Source organism: Nansenia antarctica (assembly GCF_963989245.1).
Source record: "Nansenia antarctica genome assembly, chromosome: 4".
Taxonomy (NCBI): Eukaryota; Metazoa; Chordata; class Actinopteri; order Argentiniformes; family Microstomatidae; genus Nansenia; species Nansenia antarctica.
The window spans coordinates 16,925,576-16,944,606 of record NC_137689.1 but is presented as its reverse complement, the minus strand read 5'-3'; the positions used below and the strand labels follow the sequence as shown (position 1 = coordinate 16,944,606).

The 19,031-nt window shown below is 45.7% G+C and overlaps 2 protein-coding genes across 2 annotated transcripts in view; one reads left to right on the top strand and one right to left on the bottom strand.

Annotated features, from left to right (window-relative positions):
• The window catches only part of pcxa (pyruvate carboxylase a), a 60,331-nt gene that overhangs the window by 29,925 nt on the left and 11,375 nt on the right, over nucleotides 1-19,031 (top strand). Inside the window, exons 11-13 of the mRNA XM_080529782.1 lie at nucleotides 17,759-17,903; nucleotides 18,391-18,480; nucleotides 18,684-18,905. Of these exons, the coding sequence (XP_080385908.1) occupies nucleotides 17,759-17,903; nucleotides 18,391-18,480; nucleotides 18,684-18,905 (457 nt within the window). The remainder of the gene's footprint in view (nucleotides 1-17,758; nucleotides 17,904-18,390; nucleotides 18,481-18,683; nucleotides 18,906-19,031) is intronic.
• lrfn4a (leucine rich repeat and fibronectin type III domain containing 4a) lies at nucleotides 6,128-11,544 on the bottom strand (the record flags this gene model as incomplete). The annotated part of the gene is made up of 2 exons (XM_080528029.1): nucleotides 6,128-7,220; nucleotides 9,806-11,544. 2 exons carry the CDS (start codon nucleotides 11,542-11,544, stop codon nucleotides 6,128-6,130), a joined length of 2,832 nt encoding a protein of 943 aa, XP_080384155.1.

Here is a 19,031-nt window from a genome sequence, read left to right as displayed (position 1 = left end):
ACAACCTATGTTCATATCAAATCACTGTGAATGCTGTTGAAATCTAGGCCCGTCTGTATGGATTTGGTAGGGGATAAATTATATTTCTTTTAGCCATGATTTTGCATGTGCCCTGAAGGGTGTGTGTGTGTGGGGGGGGGGGGTGGGGGGGGGTCTGTGTGTGTGTGTGTGTGTGTGTGTGTGTGTGGGTCTGTGTGTGTGTGTGGGTCTGTGTGTGGGTCTGTGTGTGGGTCTGTGTGTGTGTGTGTGTGTGTGGGTCTGTGTGTGGGTCTGTGTGTGTGTGTGTGTGTGGGTCTGTGTGTGGGTCTGTGTGTGTGTGTGTGTGTGTGTGTGTGTGTGTGTGTGTCTGTGTGTGTGTGGGTCTGTGTGTGTGTGTGTGTGGGTCTGTGTGTGTGTGTGTGTGTGTGTGTGTGTGTCTGTGTGTGTGTGTGTGTGTGTGTGTGGGTGGGTGTGTGTGTGTGTGTGTGTGCGCACAGGAACCTCAATGTTGAGGTAGTCAACCTCCTCATATCGTCTCATGTCCCACAGCTCCACATTTTCTTCCCAATTAAAATGACTAACTAACTTATGCTGATACAGTATTTCTGCATATGCTGTAACCTATAGCCTTGTTCTCAATGTCAAGCTCTCTCTTTCTTACTCTTAAATCCCTCTGCCTCCCCTTGCTGCCCTTCTCTCTTCTGAAAAATGATACTTCCTTTGGCCTAAGGTATTGTGTTGGCATGATGATTTGTAAAGGCAGCACTCCAAAATAAATATCAAAGACATTAAAGCTGCTCTAAATCTCCCCCTCTCTGCCTCACAACGGCATTAACAAGCTAAACTGTCAAGTTTTCTTAATGATGACTGATTATCACTTCAGGATGGGTGAATAAGCTCAAACCATGTCAGTTTCCCCAATTCCCTTCCTCTGTTTCCGTGCGTGATTTATTAATATTCCTTTCTGCATGAACTAAACTTGCCCCTCCCCTCCCCATCTCTCCATCTGACACGCTCTTACAGTGTTCCTCACAGCAGGGGCGAGCCACTCGAGTGTCTATTTTATCAGCCATCTTCAAATAGCTCATTTATTTAGCATTGACACCTCAAGAGATTTAATTACCTGTTCAAATAAGTTATTCCTGCTGCAACAACCATGAGGTGTTGAGGGAAAGCAGAGCACTGGCTGTCAACATCAGTAGGGACATTAGAATATATATTCGGTGTGCAACGTGACAGAACTGGTACTTTAGCTGTAGGCGCCACCACAGGGTGTCATAGGTTCTACCAATGCCTTGATGGTTTGTTGGTTTTGTCACTGTAATTGTCTTTCTCTTCAATTAAATTACTGTTATCACTTTTTCAGAGTTTTTTTTCTTTGCTAAAATCTATAGAATTACCAGTTGTTACTGTACCATGTTAGAAATGAGATCCCACATCATTATTTGTGTGTGTGTGGCCATTGAACCCCATTTACCTTATTTGTGCATACTGTAGATTAGCACACACAATGGGAGGAGAGAGAATTCATTATATACTATACAATCCCAATTCACCCCTTGGCCCTCCATTTTAGCCCTACCCCTCTGTTTTGCGCATTCACGTGTTGGGTAGGGGTGTCCCAATTCTTGTGTGGGGTAGGGCCAAGTGGTAGGGGTACATAGCCCTCTAAACAGAGTTTTTTCTGATGCACACTCCAAACGGAGTTACAAACTTACAAAATGCCTTGCGAATCATTGACAAGATAGTGGCGAACGCACAAGCAACAAAAGAAAACCACAAATGTCATTTATTTTCTTTGTTAATACTGTAAAGATTAAAAAAATGATGATAACCATCATATTATCTTAGTTTAATGTAATTTCAATGTGTTATAGACCTTTTCTTTATAACAAGCTTAACAAAAAAATCGCTAGTGTGCTGATGTCTATCTAACATTACAACTAGGACGTGTCACTTTTGATAAGTGTCTGCTTTTTTTTCTTTTTTCTTTTCATATCCTGTTATACTCTACGTGGGGGAACATGTAGGTGCTACTTATCAAAGTACTGTAATACCTTTAACATGTAGTAGCAGAGATGTTTGGTTCTGGTATCTCTCTCTCGCACGCACACACACACTCACACAGTCAGTCTAGTGTAGGAAAAGTGGTTCTGGAAGGCCTTTGAAGCCCTAACCTTGTCTAATATGGTTCCAAGAGGTTTGACTGGCAAGGCTGGGTGTAGGGAGAGGCATAGGGAGATAGGAGATAGGCATAGGGGTGGGAAGAAAGTGAAATGAGAGAGAGAATGCTCAAAGAGAAGAGAAAGATCTAGGGGTGCAGACAGGAGGGAGATGGGTTGTCCTTTTATTTCCCATCTTGCTCAGATGAACACATATGAGGTTTATTATTATGCATGAATATTTTGTATTCATTGGAATTTTAAAGGTTTTGCCGCACTCCACTTCCAAGTGGGGTAGTGAGTTAGCGATGTGCAACAAGGATTTAAAGATTACGCAGCTGTGGCACTTATTATTGTCATCATAATATTCCCCCCTCTGCTTTGCTCCCATCCAACCCCACTTGAGATTCTGGGGGCGTAGTAAGTAGAAAAGTGCTGTTGGAAGTAAGCAAGTCCACAGCCATTGAAACAACATGTAGACTCCACCTGAACACACGATGACCCTCCTCATTAGCCCAGGCTATTGTTTATAAAGCAATGTGCACAAAATGAGAACAGGTTTGCTGTTGCAAGTTTTGGAGGCCAGTATTTTGCAGGTGAGCAGAGTGCATTCATTTATCTTTTTAAAATGATTATTATAAATTATTATTTTTAATCCGGTTGGAATCCCTACCTCCTCCTATGCTGGTCATTTAAATGCAGAGACTTTCTGACTTAGTGAGACTGGAAATCAGATAAACAAGGATTTGAATGCTGTGTGCAACAGTCTCTTAATGACCACTTAAACATGCGTGTGTACATGAGTCATTTATTTGCATGAATAATACTCAAAAATCCCTCTAATGCTCATACTCTTTCTTTCTTTTTTTCTTTCTTTCTCCCCCTCTCCCTCTCTCTCTGTCTCCCTCTCTTTCTCTTTCTTTCTCTCTCCCTCTCTCTCTCATCTGTCTCACACATTCATCGCTCACACAAAAATAGAACGTTTCAGTATGGTAACATCTTTAGTACAGTAAGCTACATTAATATTGCAGCACTATATTCCACATTAACCAGCTCAGTGGCCTTGCGGTTAGAATGTCCACCATGAGATTGGGAGGTTGTGAGTTTGAACCCCGGGCGAGTCATACCAAAGACTATAAAAATGGCACCCGATGCCTCCCTGCTTGGCACTCAGCATTAAGGGTTGGATTTGCGGTAAGACCCTACACACCCTAAGTACATCAAGCCGCCTCACGCTACGGAAACAGCAGATAGGCTCCTGCCCTATGAGCCATTAGGCTCGAGAACCATCGGTTCTCAAGGCTACTTACTTTCTATTCCACTTTACACCAGCTGGCTATTTCTCTGTGTTGCATTCTGGCACAAATAAACCAGAAGACCAGAATGACCATTCTCTGTATACTGTGTATTATATCACAATAAACAGTATACAGAGAATGAACATTGACAGTTACATTGTTATTCATTTGTGACCGAAGTAGAGTATTCCCTTTGCTGAAAGACAACATCACAGAAAATGTCAGCTGTACACTGTAGATAGTCACTCATGATGGTAGGCTTTAGAGTTAATGCTCCTGCAAGAATTAGAATTCATGTTGTGTCGTTTCATTTTGAGTGACTGTAATTGTGCCAGATAAATTGTTCGACACTCCAACTGCTGTTTACTGTTGGGATGTTTGGGGTAGAACAGTGCTCAAGTGAGAGGAGAGCAGAGATTGGTGATTTTAAATTCAAATGGAAAGGGTAGAAATGCTATTCCTAGATGTCCATCCTCTTAAAGTACACTGTTTGTCTGCTCAAATTGAGGAGTGAATGGGAATACCAGCACGGTCCTTCATTTGAGTGAGGTGAAAAGTAAAAACACTCATTTAAATCCTCTTCTACCTGGCAAGATGAGAGGTAGGGCTTTAGAATGCACAGGCACGGGGCAGACAGCCAGGGTAGATGAATGCGGCATGTGCAAGGCTAAATGAAATCAGGACAGGCCAAAGGGACTCATTTTTCTTCTCTTATCTAGCATACTACAGATGGCTATTTCTATTGCTCCTTTTGAACTGGTCTTAAAGGTGCAAAATGTAATGTTCAAGCTTTCTAATGGTTGTAAATAATATGTGTACTCTATAGTGATTTAGGGAATGAGGTCCCTTGAAAGAACAATTTTATTTATCTCTTGTTCTAGAAAAGTGAAAAAATCGAGTGTCTTATGGGCAACACGGGTTGGTTTACAATTGGAGGTAATACAGAGGTATTCTAGGGGAGTGGATCGATCTTTGCCTTTCTATCTCTGGTGGCTGCCTCTTGAAATCGTGCATGCATGCAGGAACACAACAGCTAATGTCTGACATGGCATGTCCATTTCGGGGGGTTATATTATTATGAGACAGGATGTTGTTTGGAACATCAAACTGACATTTTGCCTCAGTGGCCCGAGGTTTCGGATTTCCAACAGCACAGCTTACGCTACTCGTACTCACTGTTATCTACAGCTCATAACACTCAAGCTTTCGATGGACCAATCAAGTAAGGGGGATTTGTGCTATAACAACCCTATGCATATCTGATATTGACTTGACCTGTCAGCAGAATATGACACATGATGTCCTCTGATGTGAACAATGGTTGCAGAACTGCTGGTCAGTGGTAGCAGCCCAGCTGGGCGCAGTTCACAACGTGTTTGCATGAAGTTTCCAATCAGCATTTTTTTTAATTGGGCAAAATAGGGCAGCAGTTTGCCGCTGGCAAAGACAGAGAACGACTGCATGCACTTTTCTTTCACGGTATTCCTTCTCTCACACTCTCCTCTCCCATACAGGAATGTAGTCACATACTGTATGTGTATCGCCGTCTCCACACACAATTTGTACTGGCTTGGAGGAGCTCTGTGGGCATGGTCAGTGGAGGTAGAAATCAGAGGACGGTCTCATTGTAATGCATGGAATGGATGAGGAATGGTATCAAAACACAATTCCTCATCCCATTCCATGCATTACAATGAGGCCGTCCGACGATTTCTGCCTCCCCCGGACTATGCATGTACACTACAGTGAAGCGCTTGATGTGACAAATGGCACCTATAGCTGTGTAGCATGTTTACCTCCTCTGTACCTCATTTCAGACCTACTCCCTCATGCCATCAATCTCTGCTCCCCCACCTACTCCGCCCCTCTCTCCTGTTCAGCTTTTAGACAAACACCTCTGGGTTTGCAGATAGGCTGCATTCACACCCTCCTCAAACATGCAAACCATTGCTGACTGACACCAGATAATCAGATTGTGCAGGTGACTCAGCTTGATGCCTGGTGCACTCTGCAGCGTTGCATTCAAAGTCTGACACGCTTGTGTTAAGTAGCATTTGATTTATTCACAGTAGCTCGTAATTCATTAATTGTTCCATTAATCTTGTTGAAACAGAAGTCCCAGGTTGTAATCCCCATGCACGTTGGGTAGTTGCATACAGTGTTAAAGCACATTTTTCTAGTACCCCTCTTCAGTTTCTGTAACGATTTGAACAGTAGACAAGTTATCTGTATTTAACTGTCCACGCAATCTGCCGTGTCATCTGTCTCACCATTTGTTCTGTTCCTTGTGCCGTATTTTATTTTATATGAAACCAAATGGTTAATGGACCTTTTACATGTTTTGTGATGCAAGTCCTTTCACCTTGCCCACTGAATTCTGTTGTTTTGAATAATAATGATAATACATCAAATTGATATAGTGCTTTTCTAAGACCCAAAGACACTTTACAAAAAGAATTGAACAGTAGGGAGTAGTACACCACCTTGTTCATCCCCTCCACCCTACACCACACTCTCCTCCAGGTCCCCAGCGTTAGTACACCACCTTTTTCATCCCCTCCACCCTACACCACACTCTCCTCCAGGTCCCCAGCGTTAGTACACCACCTTGTTCATCTGCTCCACCCTACACAACACTCTCCTCCAGGTCCCCAGCGTTAGTACACCACCTTGTTCATCTGCTCCACCCTACACCACACTCTCCTCCAGGTCCCCAGAGTTGGCAGCCACGCTGCAGTTGGAGTTGGAGTTGGAGGTGTTGTAGGCGTGCAGGTACCCGTGTGTGAGCGCATGGGTGTGCTGGTCGCTGCCTGTGCTGCTTGCAGAACTGGCTGTTGAAGCACACTGGACCAGCAAACCGTGCACCGATTGGCTCCGCCTTGTCCATATCACACTCATCCTCTTGGCGTAGCCATAGCAGGTGGTGGTGGTGATCTCACTTAAGTCAAAGGTGCTGCTGCGGGGTGGTCCTAGTGGTGGGCCGCTGCCCCCTCTCCTGTTTGTCAGACGGCCCTCCTCTTGCCCCCGAGCTTCAGAAGCCAGGCTGTACTTGGAGCCAAACAGTTTGTCCAAGTCTCTTTCCTTCTCCTCAGAGTGCCGTAGTTTGAGCTGTCCTGAGTGTTTCAGGGCCTTATGCCCTCGTGGGTGTGGTAAGGTGTAGGAGGTGTTTTCAGGGGAGTAGTACAGTGTCACTCTGTCAGTCTCAGGGGTGAAAGGGGGGAACCTTTTCTCCCTTACTGCTACCTCCAGACCCCTGCCTTCCCCGCTCTGTTGATCTAGGTCAGGCTTGGGCTTTGGCAGTGTCCTGGGCTTGTTCTTGGCCTGTGGTTTAGGTTTGGAGGGCAGGGCCATAGCCTGCTGTCCCAGAATCCCATTGGGCAAAGCCACCATCATCACACTGCCACTCCCATTCGTCTGAGCATAAACGTCCACCCCGGCCTTGGCTGGCAGGAAGTCGTCATGGTGATGGGCAGGGTAGTGGCCCTCGTCTCGGCAGTCTCCACAGACACGGTGCCTCACCATCATCGCCACGGTGAACACCAACAACGTTACCACAATGACGCCGCCCACCATGACCGTCAGGGTGCCGCCCAGGAAGTGTGCCTGTAGGGAGCGGCACTCTGGGAAGTCTTCGTTGGTGCTGAACTGTGTGCAGCCGAGAACCTTGGTGGTGGCCAGGGAGGAGACTCCGTCATCGAAGATGGCCAGGACACACAGACTGTAGTCTGCTCCAGATACCAGGTTCTTCAACAGGAAAGTGTTGCTTGTAGGCGGCAGAATCCTGGCGGGAGGGGGGGAGGGGGGTGGAGGGGTAATGAGAAGGACATTGATGAGTCATTTGCTGAACAGGGAAAGAGGATATCATGGAGCAAAGAGGAGAGGAAGATGAATCAAGTGAAATGCAATAAACCACAGTAAGACTACTGAGCACTAATGACGATAATGGGCAGCCAGCGAGTGGGTGGAGGCGTCGGATCTGCTCTTTTGTTGAGGAAATGGCCTTAATCAATAATACTCTGCTGTAGAGAGGACAATAGAGGCAGTGAAGGATATCCAGGGGAGAATGACTAGACTAGACTCTATTTAACTATCTTTCTCCCCTCCTTATAAGCGTGTGATGCCAAGGTGCGCAGGACGAGCATGGCACACCCCCCCCCCCCCCTACTCATAACTGTCTACGCCAGAAGGAGGAGAGAACAGAAAACACTCACGATTTTAACTCTTGCGCCCTTGTGCTCTGTCTCCCTCATTTCTCCACTCTTTCCTCTCAGCTGCTATCATTTTCAAATCATGTAATTGTTTATACTTGTTCTTGTTTACATGCAGGCAGTGTAATGACATTGTCAAGAGCATTAGAATGTGCAAGCTATTATTTCAACAGTTTTTCAGGGTGTTCAGTAAAAGATCGGGAATTCTAAGCTGCCTTGCAGACTGGTTACGGGGATATCCTGTTGTTGTTGTGATAGGGTGCCTGGGAAGGTAATGACGACTACGCTACTTCTACCATAGTATGCATTTGGTAACACATTAAATTTCATTCTGAAAACTGTCAAGCAAAAAAATGTATATGACCTTGGGAAAGCTTAAGAAAATAGGTCTACACTACTCTACTTCACCCCTCCTTATTGCGACATCAGGGCATTTATGGATTGTGAAAAATCCATTTGTCCTTTAGTAATAGTAGCGCCATCAGGGGTGAGGGATGAAGAGAGGAAACCATCTCCTATCTCAAGGGTATGTGGCCAGCCTCACCAGATACCTCACCCTGCCTGTACATTACTTTAATGCTCCAATGCATTCTACAGCACCTCTTTCCTACTCTTAGTGTGTGTGTGTGTGTGTGTGTGAATGAAATATAGTTAGCAAGTGCAGTGCTGAGCCTCGGTGTTCCCCAGACCCGGACCCACTCGCCTCCTATTTATCTCCATTTCAGTCAGTGGGATAGGATGTGACACTGTCCTCAGCTCCATAGCTTGCGATCTTTTAAGGAGTTCATCCTCCTTTCCCCTGAGTCGTCTGATTTTCTCATTCTGTAGCTCCCATCTCCCTTTTCATCTCTATAAATACCTCTCCCTCTTTCATGCTGGTCTGGCTTGCTATGCCTGCCATCCTCTCTGTTTCATGTGTCGCTTGTTCCCTTCGCCCTTCGTGTGGTCCAAGGGTATTCTGACATCACTTGGCTAGGTAAATCACTGAAGTATTCGTATAGATGATAGTCCAGGGTTCTCATCAAATAATGTGAGAGGGGTTGTTGCACCACCTTGTCGACTTTGTCGGCTCTGCCACAATCTAAACATTTCAGAGCAAATTAAACTGATATTTAGTCATGATAGATATCACTATCTGATGCCAATGACATCGTTGTTAAGGCCCACTAAAGGTAAAATCTTAATTTCCAGTGTTTTGATTTGTATTTTGGCTTTACCAGATCAAATGTTTCTTTTCTTTTTTCAGTATTCATTATGTAAACATCTATCCCAGCTACTCTCCCTCAAATGCTCCGCTCTCCATCGGTGTGATTTACCACCACCCCAATGTTATACCCAATGTGTACTCCAATAGAGTGCATGCTTTGGGTAGTAAAACTCTAGCAAATATAATTAGTTTATCATTTGTTTACATTATATATCCCACCCATTTTAGCCAGCATCGCATTTTAGCATTTTAGCCAGCACTAGCACAGTGCACAGCTCAGCAGGTACAGATCACTGCCCAGACTAGAGGAAACTGACCATTTAGAATGTTGTGGTAATATGCAGACTGTAAGACTGTTCAGAATCGAAAGGTCAGAAACCGATGTAGCTGAAGTTATCTTTGAGCTAGCACAGGGTTGTAGAGTTTTACAAAGCTACCTTTTAGTAAGTAACTCACCGAAAATGTAATAGCATCGAACTGCAAACAGATATGGTGCATAAATACAACGTAGGCTGCTAAAGAATTGGTCAATATTTTAGCCAGCTAAAAAAAACACACAACATCGGGAACCGCTCATGAGACGAACTGTCAATCCAATCCTGTAGTCTGCTGGCTTGAGAAATTGTGAAGCAAAAAAAAGCTGCTGCTTTTGGAGCATTTTAAAGTAGGTAACCTTCTAAGTAGGAAGTAAGTAGGTTCTACTTAACCTAACATTTATCCAGGAATTATTTGATATGGAGATCAGAATCACTTTAGTGGGCCTTTTAAAAGCTAAAGCATTATTATGTTCCTCAGTTAATTTAGCATTTTGGCACATTTTGACATAAACGCAAGTCGGATCTGATCCAGCGACAACTTGTTCCAAAATCCTGGGAAGAACCCTGAAGCCCACACACAGATTTATTTTGACATCGAGCCTCCTTATTGGATTACAGTCTGAGGGATTCTTACCTGTACACCAGCGCGTCGTCTGCTGTGCAGTTGTATTGTATCTGGTACATCCACACCAGGTAGGGCCCAGAGGCTCTTCCCATGTACCAGCGAACCTCAGCAGATGTGGCTGTCACACCCAGGACCCCCACCAAACGTTCACTGGCACTGCTTTCTCCATCCGTCCTCTCTCCACTCTCCCCCTCTCCTGTGGCATTCCTGACCACCCCTCCCCCACCGGCCTTCCCGTTTTTACCAGCGCCTCCCGTTCTCCCACTGGAGATGTCAGAGGACCCTGGGTCACCGTGTGGGTTGGTGAGCGGCACGGTGTTGTTGCCCCGGTGTGGGAGTGGAATGATCTTCAGGTCAATCAGGGCTGTGGCCTCCCCGGCGGCGTTAATGGCGATGCATGTGTAGACGCCGTCGTCACGGGCACGGGTCACCAGCACGTCCAGGGTGCCGTTGTAGTAGGAGTGCACGCGGCTGGAGTTGGCCACGATGCGGTCGTCAGGGGAGATCCAGTGGATGACTGGTTCTGGGTCGCCGATGGCCCGGCACCTCAGCGTGGCCCTCTGACCCTCCAGCACCCACAGCTTGTTGGAGTGGCGTGTGATGAGTGGAGGCTCACAGGTGAACTCCTCCTCAGGGATGGACCAGAAGTAGCGTCCAGCCAGGTGAATGGGCGTGGCGCACGTCTCCATGTCATCTCCGCGTATGAGGCGCCTCAGCCACAGCAGTTCGCAGTTGCAGTGCAGAGGGTTCCCTCCGAAGCTGAGGCTGATGAAAGCATTGTAGGGTGTGGGGCTCACCACGCCTGTCTGGGAGCGGGAGAACAGGGGGTCGGGGGGAAGCGTCTGGAGTCGGTTGGATGTCATGTCCAGACGGGCCAGCTTGTAGAGCTCACCGAAGGCGCCCTCGGCAATGTTGTCTATGAGGTTGTGGTCCAGGTTGAGTGTGTGCAGGCTGGCCATGTTCTGGATGGCCTCCCAGGGCACCTTCCGCAGGTTGTTGTACGACAGGTCCAGGTCCTCCAGCGTCAGCAGGAAGTCGTTGAAGGCCTCGGCGGACACGTCGGTCAGCTGGTTGTTATTGATGATGAGGTGCTGCAGGTTGAGCAGGCCAGACAGGTCCCGCGGCCCCACCACCGTCAGACGGTTGGTGTCCATGTGGAGCGAACGCAGGCTCTCGAGGTCTGCGAAGGCCAGTGGCCGCAGGGTGTGAATGGTGTTCCTGGACAGTGTGAGTTCCACCAGGCCTGTCATATTGGCAAAGTCAACCCTGCCCACCTCCAGGATGAAGTTGTCTGCCAACCGGAGCTCCACGGTGCGGCGGTCAATGTCAGTGGGGACGAATAGCAGGCCCTTGTTGACACAGAGCGTGCTCAGAGACTCAGAGAGGTTCCGGCACACACAGTGAAAGGGACAAATGGAGACCATGCCCCAGGTCTCCCCAGCAGATACTCCTGGGCTGTGGCCCAGCTGAGAGGGAAGCACGCAGGAGCAGGTCACCATGGCAAGCCACACCAGCGTCCGTGGGGTCAGAGGGCAGCCAGGGGATCTCAAGGAGGGGCTGTTCAGCTTTGGCCAGAGATTGAGGGGTGATAGCAGAGTTCTATTTGGGTGGACACCTCTCAGATTGGAGGGTTGTTTCAGTGAGGAGCAGTGCGAGGATTTTGAGAGGTGGTGCGAAGCCAAGTATGGGCGTAGCTTGTTAGAAGGTTGCAGTGTCGGGGCTTTGTGGTGGGGTTTGGATTTAGGCATGATTGAGCTGGTTATCCACAAACCTGTGGACAGACAAATAGGAAATTGTTAGCTTCCTTTCTTCCATTGGTTTTATCCAGTTCAGTAAGTCTAATCCATAATACATTAAAAGGGCAATCTGGGATTCGTACATCCATCTTTGGAGTTCTAAATTAATGATTTATAGACATTGATTCTTGAAGAATATTACTTTATTTCAACTGTCTTACCCAATCTGAACCAAAATATAAGCTTGTTTTACTCCATTGTTTGTAAATAATGCAATTGTGAACAAGCACTCAATAGCTTCAAAACATGGTTAAAACTATTTTTAAAAAGATAGATTTTAAACTATAAACAATGTGCAAAACATATTTTATACTGTACAGTAACACATTATTCTTATTGCATCAAGTATATAAAAATATGGTCAAGATGGGTCAGATGATGGTCTTTGTGTAAACACAAGTTACTGTTCTGAGGTGAAGCCAGTCTTATCTCTTGGTTGAACTGTCATAGAAGAAAATCTGAGAATGTTGCTTGATGTGGTCTGGAACATTACGTTTGAGTGTAATATGAATGTGATATGAGGAGCATAGATTTGAATTGAACCCTCGGCACCAGGGATGTTATTCTCTGACAGGACACTGTCATGGTGCTGTGGCCATGACTGCTGAGTTACTATGTTTACTGAGGCCAAGTGTCCTTCTGTTTGTTCGCACACTCCACTGCCCACTGTGCTGCTACCAGAGTGATTCGCCCCATTAACCTTGTGTCGTGTGTTAGATATATATATATATATATATATCTAACACACACCATATATACTACAGTTGCACACGTTTCATCTAATGACAAGCAATGACATGATGTAGAGAGCTAGACAGGAAAGGCTGCTTCTCAAATGAAGTTCAATTGTGGTTGGTAGTCTGACTGGGGTCCTGGTCGTTATGTACAAATGGCCTTTGAATGGAAGCCTCGACGCCTCGGCTGTTTGACTTACATTACAGGGCTGAAGATGATGATTAATGTGACTGTGTTTGCTTCTCTACAGTACAGCTGCATTTCACCGGGTTGAGAATATATAATTTATGCTTGTTTGAGCCTTATGTAAGGCTTCTGCTTTCACAAGCACAAAGCTGTGTGTGTGTGTGTGTGTGTGTGTGTGTGTGTGTGTGTGTGTGTGTGTGTGTAAATATTAATATCCATTACCATGTGTTTTATTGTAAACCGTATTTTGGTCTATGCGTAATGAGCAACAACTTTTAATTTATACATGGACGCAAAATGTGGATGTCTGTTGTTGTATCTGTATTGTGTGGTTAATGTTTTATGTTATGTTATGATGTTATTCATCCATATGTCAAGGCGGGAAGGAGAGAATGATGCATGGCAACCGGGTTGACGTGGCAGGAGAAGTAATGTACACCATTCCGTCCGTGACAGGGCTGGCTGAAGCTTTGAATGGGTTTCACATCCCGGGTGATTCATTGTCCACAGTGAAGCCGTACCCAGTATAGGTTCCTCCATTAGGTGATGTGCAGATATCTTCCACAGGTTTAAATGGTAGTGAGAATCCCCCGTCCTCCCACAAACTATTCCCTTTTACAGTAGGGTTGGAGCCCAGGCTGTAATCTACTTACATGGCAGTCATTAAAGAAAGATGTTCCATCTCTTCATTGACTCTTTAACTCTTTCGTCGTATTGTTTCACATTTTCATCTTCACTTCAGAAGGGTACCCTTTCTTTCCCCCTTTCTAGTCTTCAGGACTGAGGGCTGAACACAGAACATTGGAATGTTCCTTTGGGTTTTTGGTTGCATCCATCTTTATGCACTTATTTACGTTATTTGTTTTGACTCAAACACCAAAATCAACAAGCTTACGAGTTGCTTGTCCGTTCCTCCTTTAGTGTCTTATATTATGTTGTTTCTGTGGTAAACGTCCTTGTTCTCTGGCATTCAGAACTGTTGCTTGGTCAGTACATTTTCTACATCCTCCCGAATGTGAAGGGGAAAAAAAGGACTAGCAGAGAGACAATGGAACAGGTTGTGAATTCCCCACATACTGCAAAAACATCATCTGACCAGACTGCATCTTATCGCCTCTCGCTCCTTACAAACAAACATTCAGTAATCAACCTTTGCAGATAAGGAATTACGTTAAACTTACAGAAGTTTGCCGTTTATGCTGTTGAAGATCCCACATCCATTGATTCTTGCTGATAACTGGAGCATGAATTGAAATAATCCAGTTAGTTTTTCAAGTATGAGCCCTGAGGTTCATAGAGACCGACAACAACCTTGTGTTTTCCAGATGCACAAAAGGTGTGAAACGTGCGCACCGTCTCAGTCCTCTTCACACCATTTATCGTCCTCCATCTCGCCTTTTCTCCCTTCCCTACTTCCCCTATCAAGTCTTCTCCCAGGACAATGTATCCAGTCTTTTCTGCAGTTATTTGTATTCAGCCCCCTCTCTCCTCTTCCCATGCATCTGTCCTCAGCAGCAGCAGTGAGGATCTACAACATGCCCAAGCCTGTATTATCTCTGTGTTAAAGAGCAGCCCTAGCCGTCTTAGATGCCACCCCCGTTTCTGCCCGCCCCCCCTCCTCCTCTTTCTTCTCCTAAATGTGCCGTTCAGTGTCCCTACTGTGAGGGAGAGCTAACGATCCCTTCTCACTCCCCTCCTGCCTTCCTTCATTCTCCCTTTCCTGTTAGTCCTTCAGACAGACCAGAGGGAAGATTCGCGGCGTAAAAGTAGTAGGCTCTCAACCGTAGATGTCGATGACCTTTACCGATGGCAGGTTTCACCTCTGGTCAGTGCTTATTCTCAACTCAGTGGTTTGCTGTTCTTTTTCACTGCCGTCCTGTGCCGAACGAGTCTGTGATTTGTGGCTTTTGGTGCAGGGAGCGTGAGCCTGTGCATGCGAGAGAGAGAGCGTGAGAGTGAGAGAGAGAGACTGCAATGTGTGCTCTACAGAGAGAAGCGAGGGAGTGAGTGTGAGAGAATGAGGAGGGGAGGGGAGGGGTAGAGGGAGAGGGAGAGCCTGAAGCAGTCCTGGTTTTCAGTAGAACGCGAATAAAGATGGAATTGGAATGGAGGAGCAAATGCCAAAAATGTGCCTAGGATAAGTTGAGCTGAAATGAGGAGAGGAGCTGAAGGGTGGAGCAGGTTTATCAGTCATTATCCAAACAGCTATGGGGGGTGTGACAGAGGGCTTCATAACACCTGGGATTAAAGCAGTTAACATTCTATCACACAAGCCCTTGGAAACACCTACTGTAATTTCATCTGGGCAGCCTTTTTTGCCTCGCCTTTAAAACACTGGCCCAGTGAGATGCATCAGGGAGGCACTGTAATTAGGGAAGGGAGGGAATGGTACACTAGGTTAGTGCTGAGATGTCTGAAAGCGAATGCTACACAGTGATTGCCTATCGGTTACTATCTAGAGGCCTGTTTTAAGTCAATTGCCACATTTTGCCTTTATATGTTTTTTTTAGGACTCATTATTCGACATGTGATGAAGGGGAACATCTGATTTATTCAGCTATTTTAAGACTTTGTCTAGTGAGCGAAGGAGTGTGATTGTGGGCCTTAAGTGGGTGCTAGCTTTCTGTGGCTGCTGCAGGTTTATGCCTCTGTTTCGTAGCTCTGACAGAAGACATTAAACAGTCACCAATAGTATGACGGAATTTGGCAATAAGCCTCCCTTGAGTTTGAGGGAACAAGACAGAGTGAGTCTGAGCCCCCAGTTTCATATTATTCCTGTTTACTCTCTGGGTTGGTGTTGTGTTTTTAGGTGAGAAGAGTGACTCACCCTGAGCCAGGCACAAACTCTGGCTATATATAGATTACTGAGTACAGGCATGGAGTACAGTGTAACACGCACCCAAACATAAATTGAGTTTGTACCCGATCAGTAGCAGCAGCTACAATAGGTAATGTTAGCATCCTGATATCCTGACACGTGATTCTGACTAATCAGAGATGGACAGTTTCTGAATATCCGGCATGCGTCATTTGCCACATACCTCTAGCTCATGTGTAGTATGTACAGTCTCAGTATTACATTGATATGATTATTATATTAGTCTAGATCAGAAAGTGCGTCCAGAAAGAAGATTATGTGAGCAATTTTAATCATCCTGGGAAGCTAGGGGAAATTGAATTCCATTCAATCTCTTGCTATTCAGTCTGAACAATAGATAATGCAATGGCAGAGCGGGGCTCTTCAGGACCAAGGACAGCAGCACTCAGCTTTCTAAGCCCTACAGCACTGCTACAGTACAGGCAGAGAGTGCAGCATAAAACCAGTGAGGTTTGCCATTTTACAATACAGTCAGATCTCTTGCCAGCTGACAAATTGGGGAAAACAAATTATTGTATTTTTTTTAAACAAACGACCTTGGCTTTTTTCTAAATCATGAATGGCTAATTGGTACTGGTATCATGGATGCATAATTGAATGCTCAGTCCAAAAAAGCAGCCTTGAAGCATATCCCAGATGCATTGTGCTCAAAGGGTTGTGTGTGTTTTTTTTCTTCTGTTTTTCTTTCTTTTTTTCTTTCCCGCCCACTTGATGCAGCCATTATGAAATTGTGCTATTAAAACTGGGTTAGTTAGCTATGATTTTGATGGTTTTCCAACGAGCCCTTCACCGGCAAGTCATATTCTGTAGGGAGAGGCTGTAAAAAGGGTATTGAGTGTACAGAGGGGGCATAAATCTCCCCAGCCTCCCTTTCTACACAATAACTATCTAGATCAAATAATGGAGGAACACTAGATCTAGAGTACCTTTGTCTAAATCCCATGGGGTTTTTTACCTGGGCATTAATTACGTAATGAATGCATTGCGGGATACTCTGCAGTACACTCTATCATACAGACAGAAATTAGCCTACAACAGTTGTGAACTAGTTTGGCTCTTCTAAAATATTTATTTTATTGCAGAATTAACATCGTCAAAGCAAGCTAAGCTCATGTATTATTTATTCTGTTCTGCTGTAATGTTGTTATTTAGCTTTTGTCTTTTCTGAGGGTGTTCTTTCGGCGAGACCCATGTTGGGGACTGTATGGAAAGGAATCTGGGTCAGAGCACAGCCACTTTGTGTGTGCAGCCGTTTGAAGAAGTAGGGATGAACCGTGAAGTGGGGATGGGGGTTAGGGGGGTTGGAATGTTCTTCCACTCATTACTCATTCCACACTTATTTCTATATTTTCTTTCTCTCTCTCTCTTATCGCTTTCCCACTTCTTGGCCCTTCTCTCTTTCTCTGAGCCTCCCTGGATCTCCTCGTGTGCCTCAGGGCACCTGAGACAGATGTGCAGTAGTGGGGCACGGGGGAACATGCAGGGAACATGCGGGCCATATGCTGGGGATTAGCTGGATTCCTGCAATGCCTTTGCTCAGTGGTCCCAGTGAGTGGGCCTGTGTGCTGCTGTGTGTCTTGGCCCTGATGGTGCTGCTCAGCGGATGGGAGCATGGTGTGTGATGGGGATGGTGCTATTGAGTGTTAAGGGCTCTGCACACAGCGTGCGATTTCTGTTGCGCGTCAACATTCCATTTTGAAGTTTGAATGGAAGTCTATGAGAACATCGCATTTCAACACACACGGCCCCGATTTTAATCGCACGGCGAAAATTCGATTCCATTCATTTTGAATGGGACAAAGCACACGGCGTGCGAGTTTTGTCGCACTGTCAAATTTGTGCTTTTTCCCATTCAAAATGAATGGAATCGAATTTTCGCCGTGCGATTAAAATCGGGGCCGTGTGTGTTGAAATGCGATGTTCTCATAGACTTCCATTCAAACTTCAAAATGGAATGTTGACGCGCAACAGAAATCGCACGCTGTGTGCAGAGCCCTTTATAAGCCATTTGATTCTGGGTTGGTCACTGACTGACCTCATGCACACAGCCCTCTAAGACCATTGCCACTGTAGCTTTGTGTGTGTAATTCCAGGCCCTCTTTTCTCTCTGTCTCTCCTTTCTCTCTCTCTCTCTCTCTCTCTCTCTCTCTCTCTCTCTCTCTCTCTCTCTCTCTCTCTCTCTCTCTCTCTCTCTCTCTCTCTCTCTCTCTCTCTCTCTCTCTCTCTTCTCTCTCTCTCCAGTATCTCTTTCTCTCTCTCCAGTACCTATCTCTCTCTCTCTCTCTCTCTTTACAGTATCTCTCTCATTCACTTGCTCTTTGTAATATTTACAGGTATCGCTCTTCCTCTTGTTTTCTCTTTACACAGACCAATATCCCCTTCCTCCAGAACGTTCTGAGTAACGATCAGTTCCTTTATGGCACCGTTGACACCCAGTTCATCGATGAGAACCAGGACCTCTTCAACCTCAAGCCCGTTCAGAACAGAGCCCAGAAGCTTCTGCACTACCTGGGTAAAACTATGTCTTCAACTCCTCTGCATTTGATTTGTCTGAGCTAGCGTAATCTAAATTGATTCGGAGCGTTTTACTATGAAGGTGCTCTTTCCACAGCATTTACTAAGCATTTTACTCGTCAGAAGTGCAGCTAATGATAATCTTGATTTATTGAACAATTTACGCTTCCCTCCCTAGATTCAAAGGTGAGATAATTAGTTGAATTCATGCCTGGCTGTAAGGCCTGTTGACAGCACAACTGCTCAAGTGTTGCTTAGTGTCCCTGGAGTGGATATTATACACTACTAATGGGATTGAGTGATCAGATTAGAATGTACACACAATTGACTACTGTGTATTGAACAATTGTGAGTGAGACTGAGTGAGAGTGAGAGTGTTTGGGAGTGTCTATGCGTGTCTAGCCCACAGATCATGGTATTGGTACGTACTGACTACCAATATGAAACACTCACTGAGGCCAAACTAACTGTTTGTTCCACCCAAGGTCATGTGATGGTAAACGGTCCTACCACTCCAATCCCAGTGAAGGCCAAGCCCTCCTCCATCGATCCTGTGATTCCCCCTATACCTTTGGGTAAGGCTGCTTTTTTTTATTGAAATAATGATCATGTCTCATCAACTTGCTGTAAAATCTTTAGTTTTTTGTTGAGGCAGTCCATTTGGACTACTTTTGATACTGTGTCATTATATACTTTCAGAATAGAGTTGTTCTACAGTATAGTGTGGTGATTTGAATGTTTAGATGGTGATTTAATGTTGTTGTTTAATGTTGATTAGGAGAGCCTCCGCTTGGGTTCCGGGAAGTCCTGTTGAGGGAGGGTCCGGAGGGCTTTGCTAAGGCGGTGCGGGCCCACCAGGGTCTGCTGCTCATGGACACCACCTTCAGAGATGCCCACCAGTCACTCCTGGCCACGCGCGTGCGCACCCACGACCTCAAACAGATCGCTCCATTCGTGGCCCACAACTTCAATAACCTCTTCAGTCTGGAGAACTGGGGAGGTGAGAATCTCTCTCTCTTTCTTTCTGCCTCTCTCCTCCCACGTCACCTGTGTAGCTCAGGGCCACCTCTGCCGCCTGACGATGATTCAATGTTCCTCTTGGAGAATCTGCGTTGCGAAAGGTCAC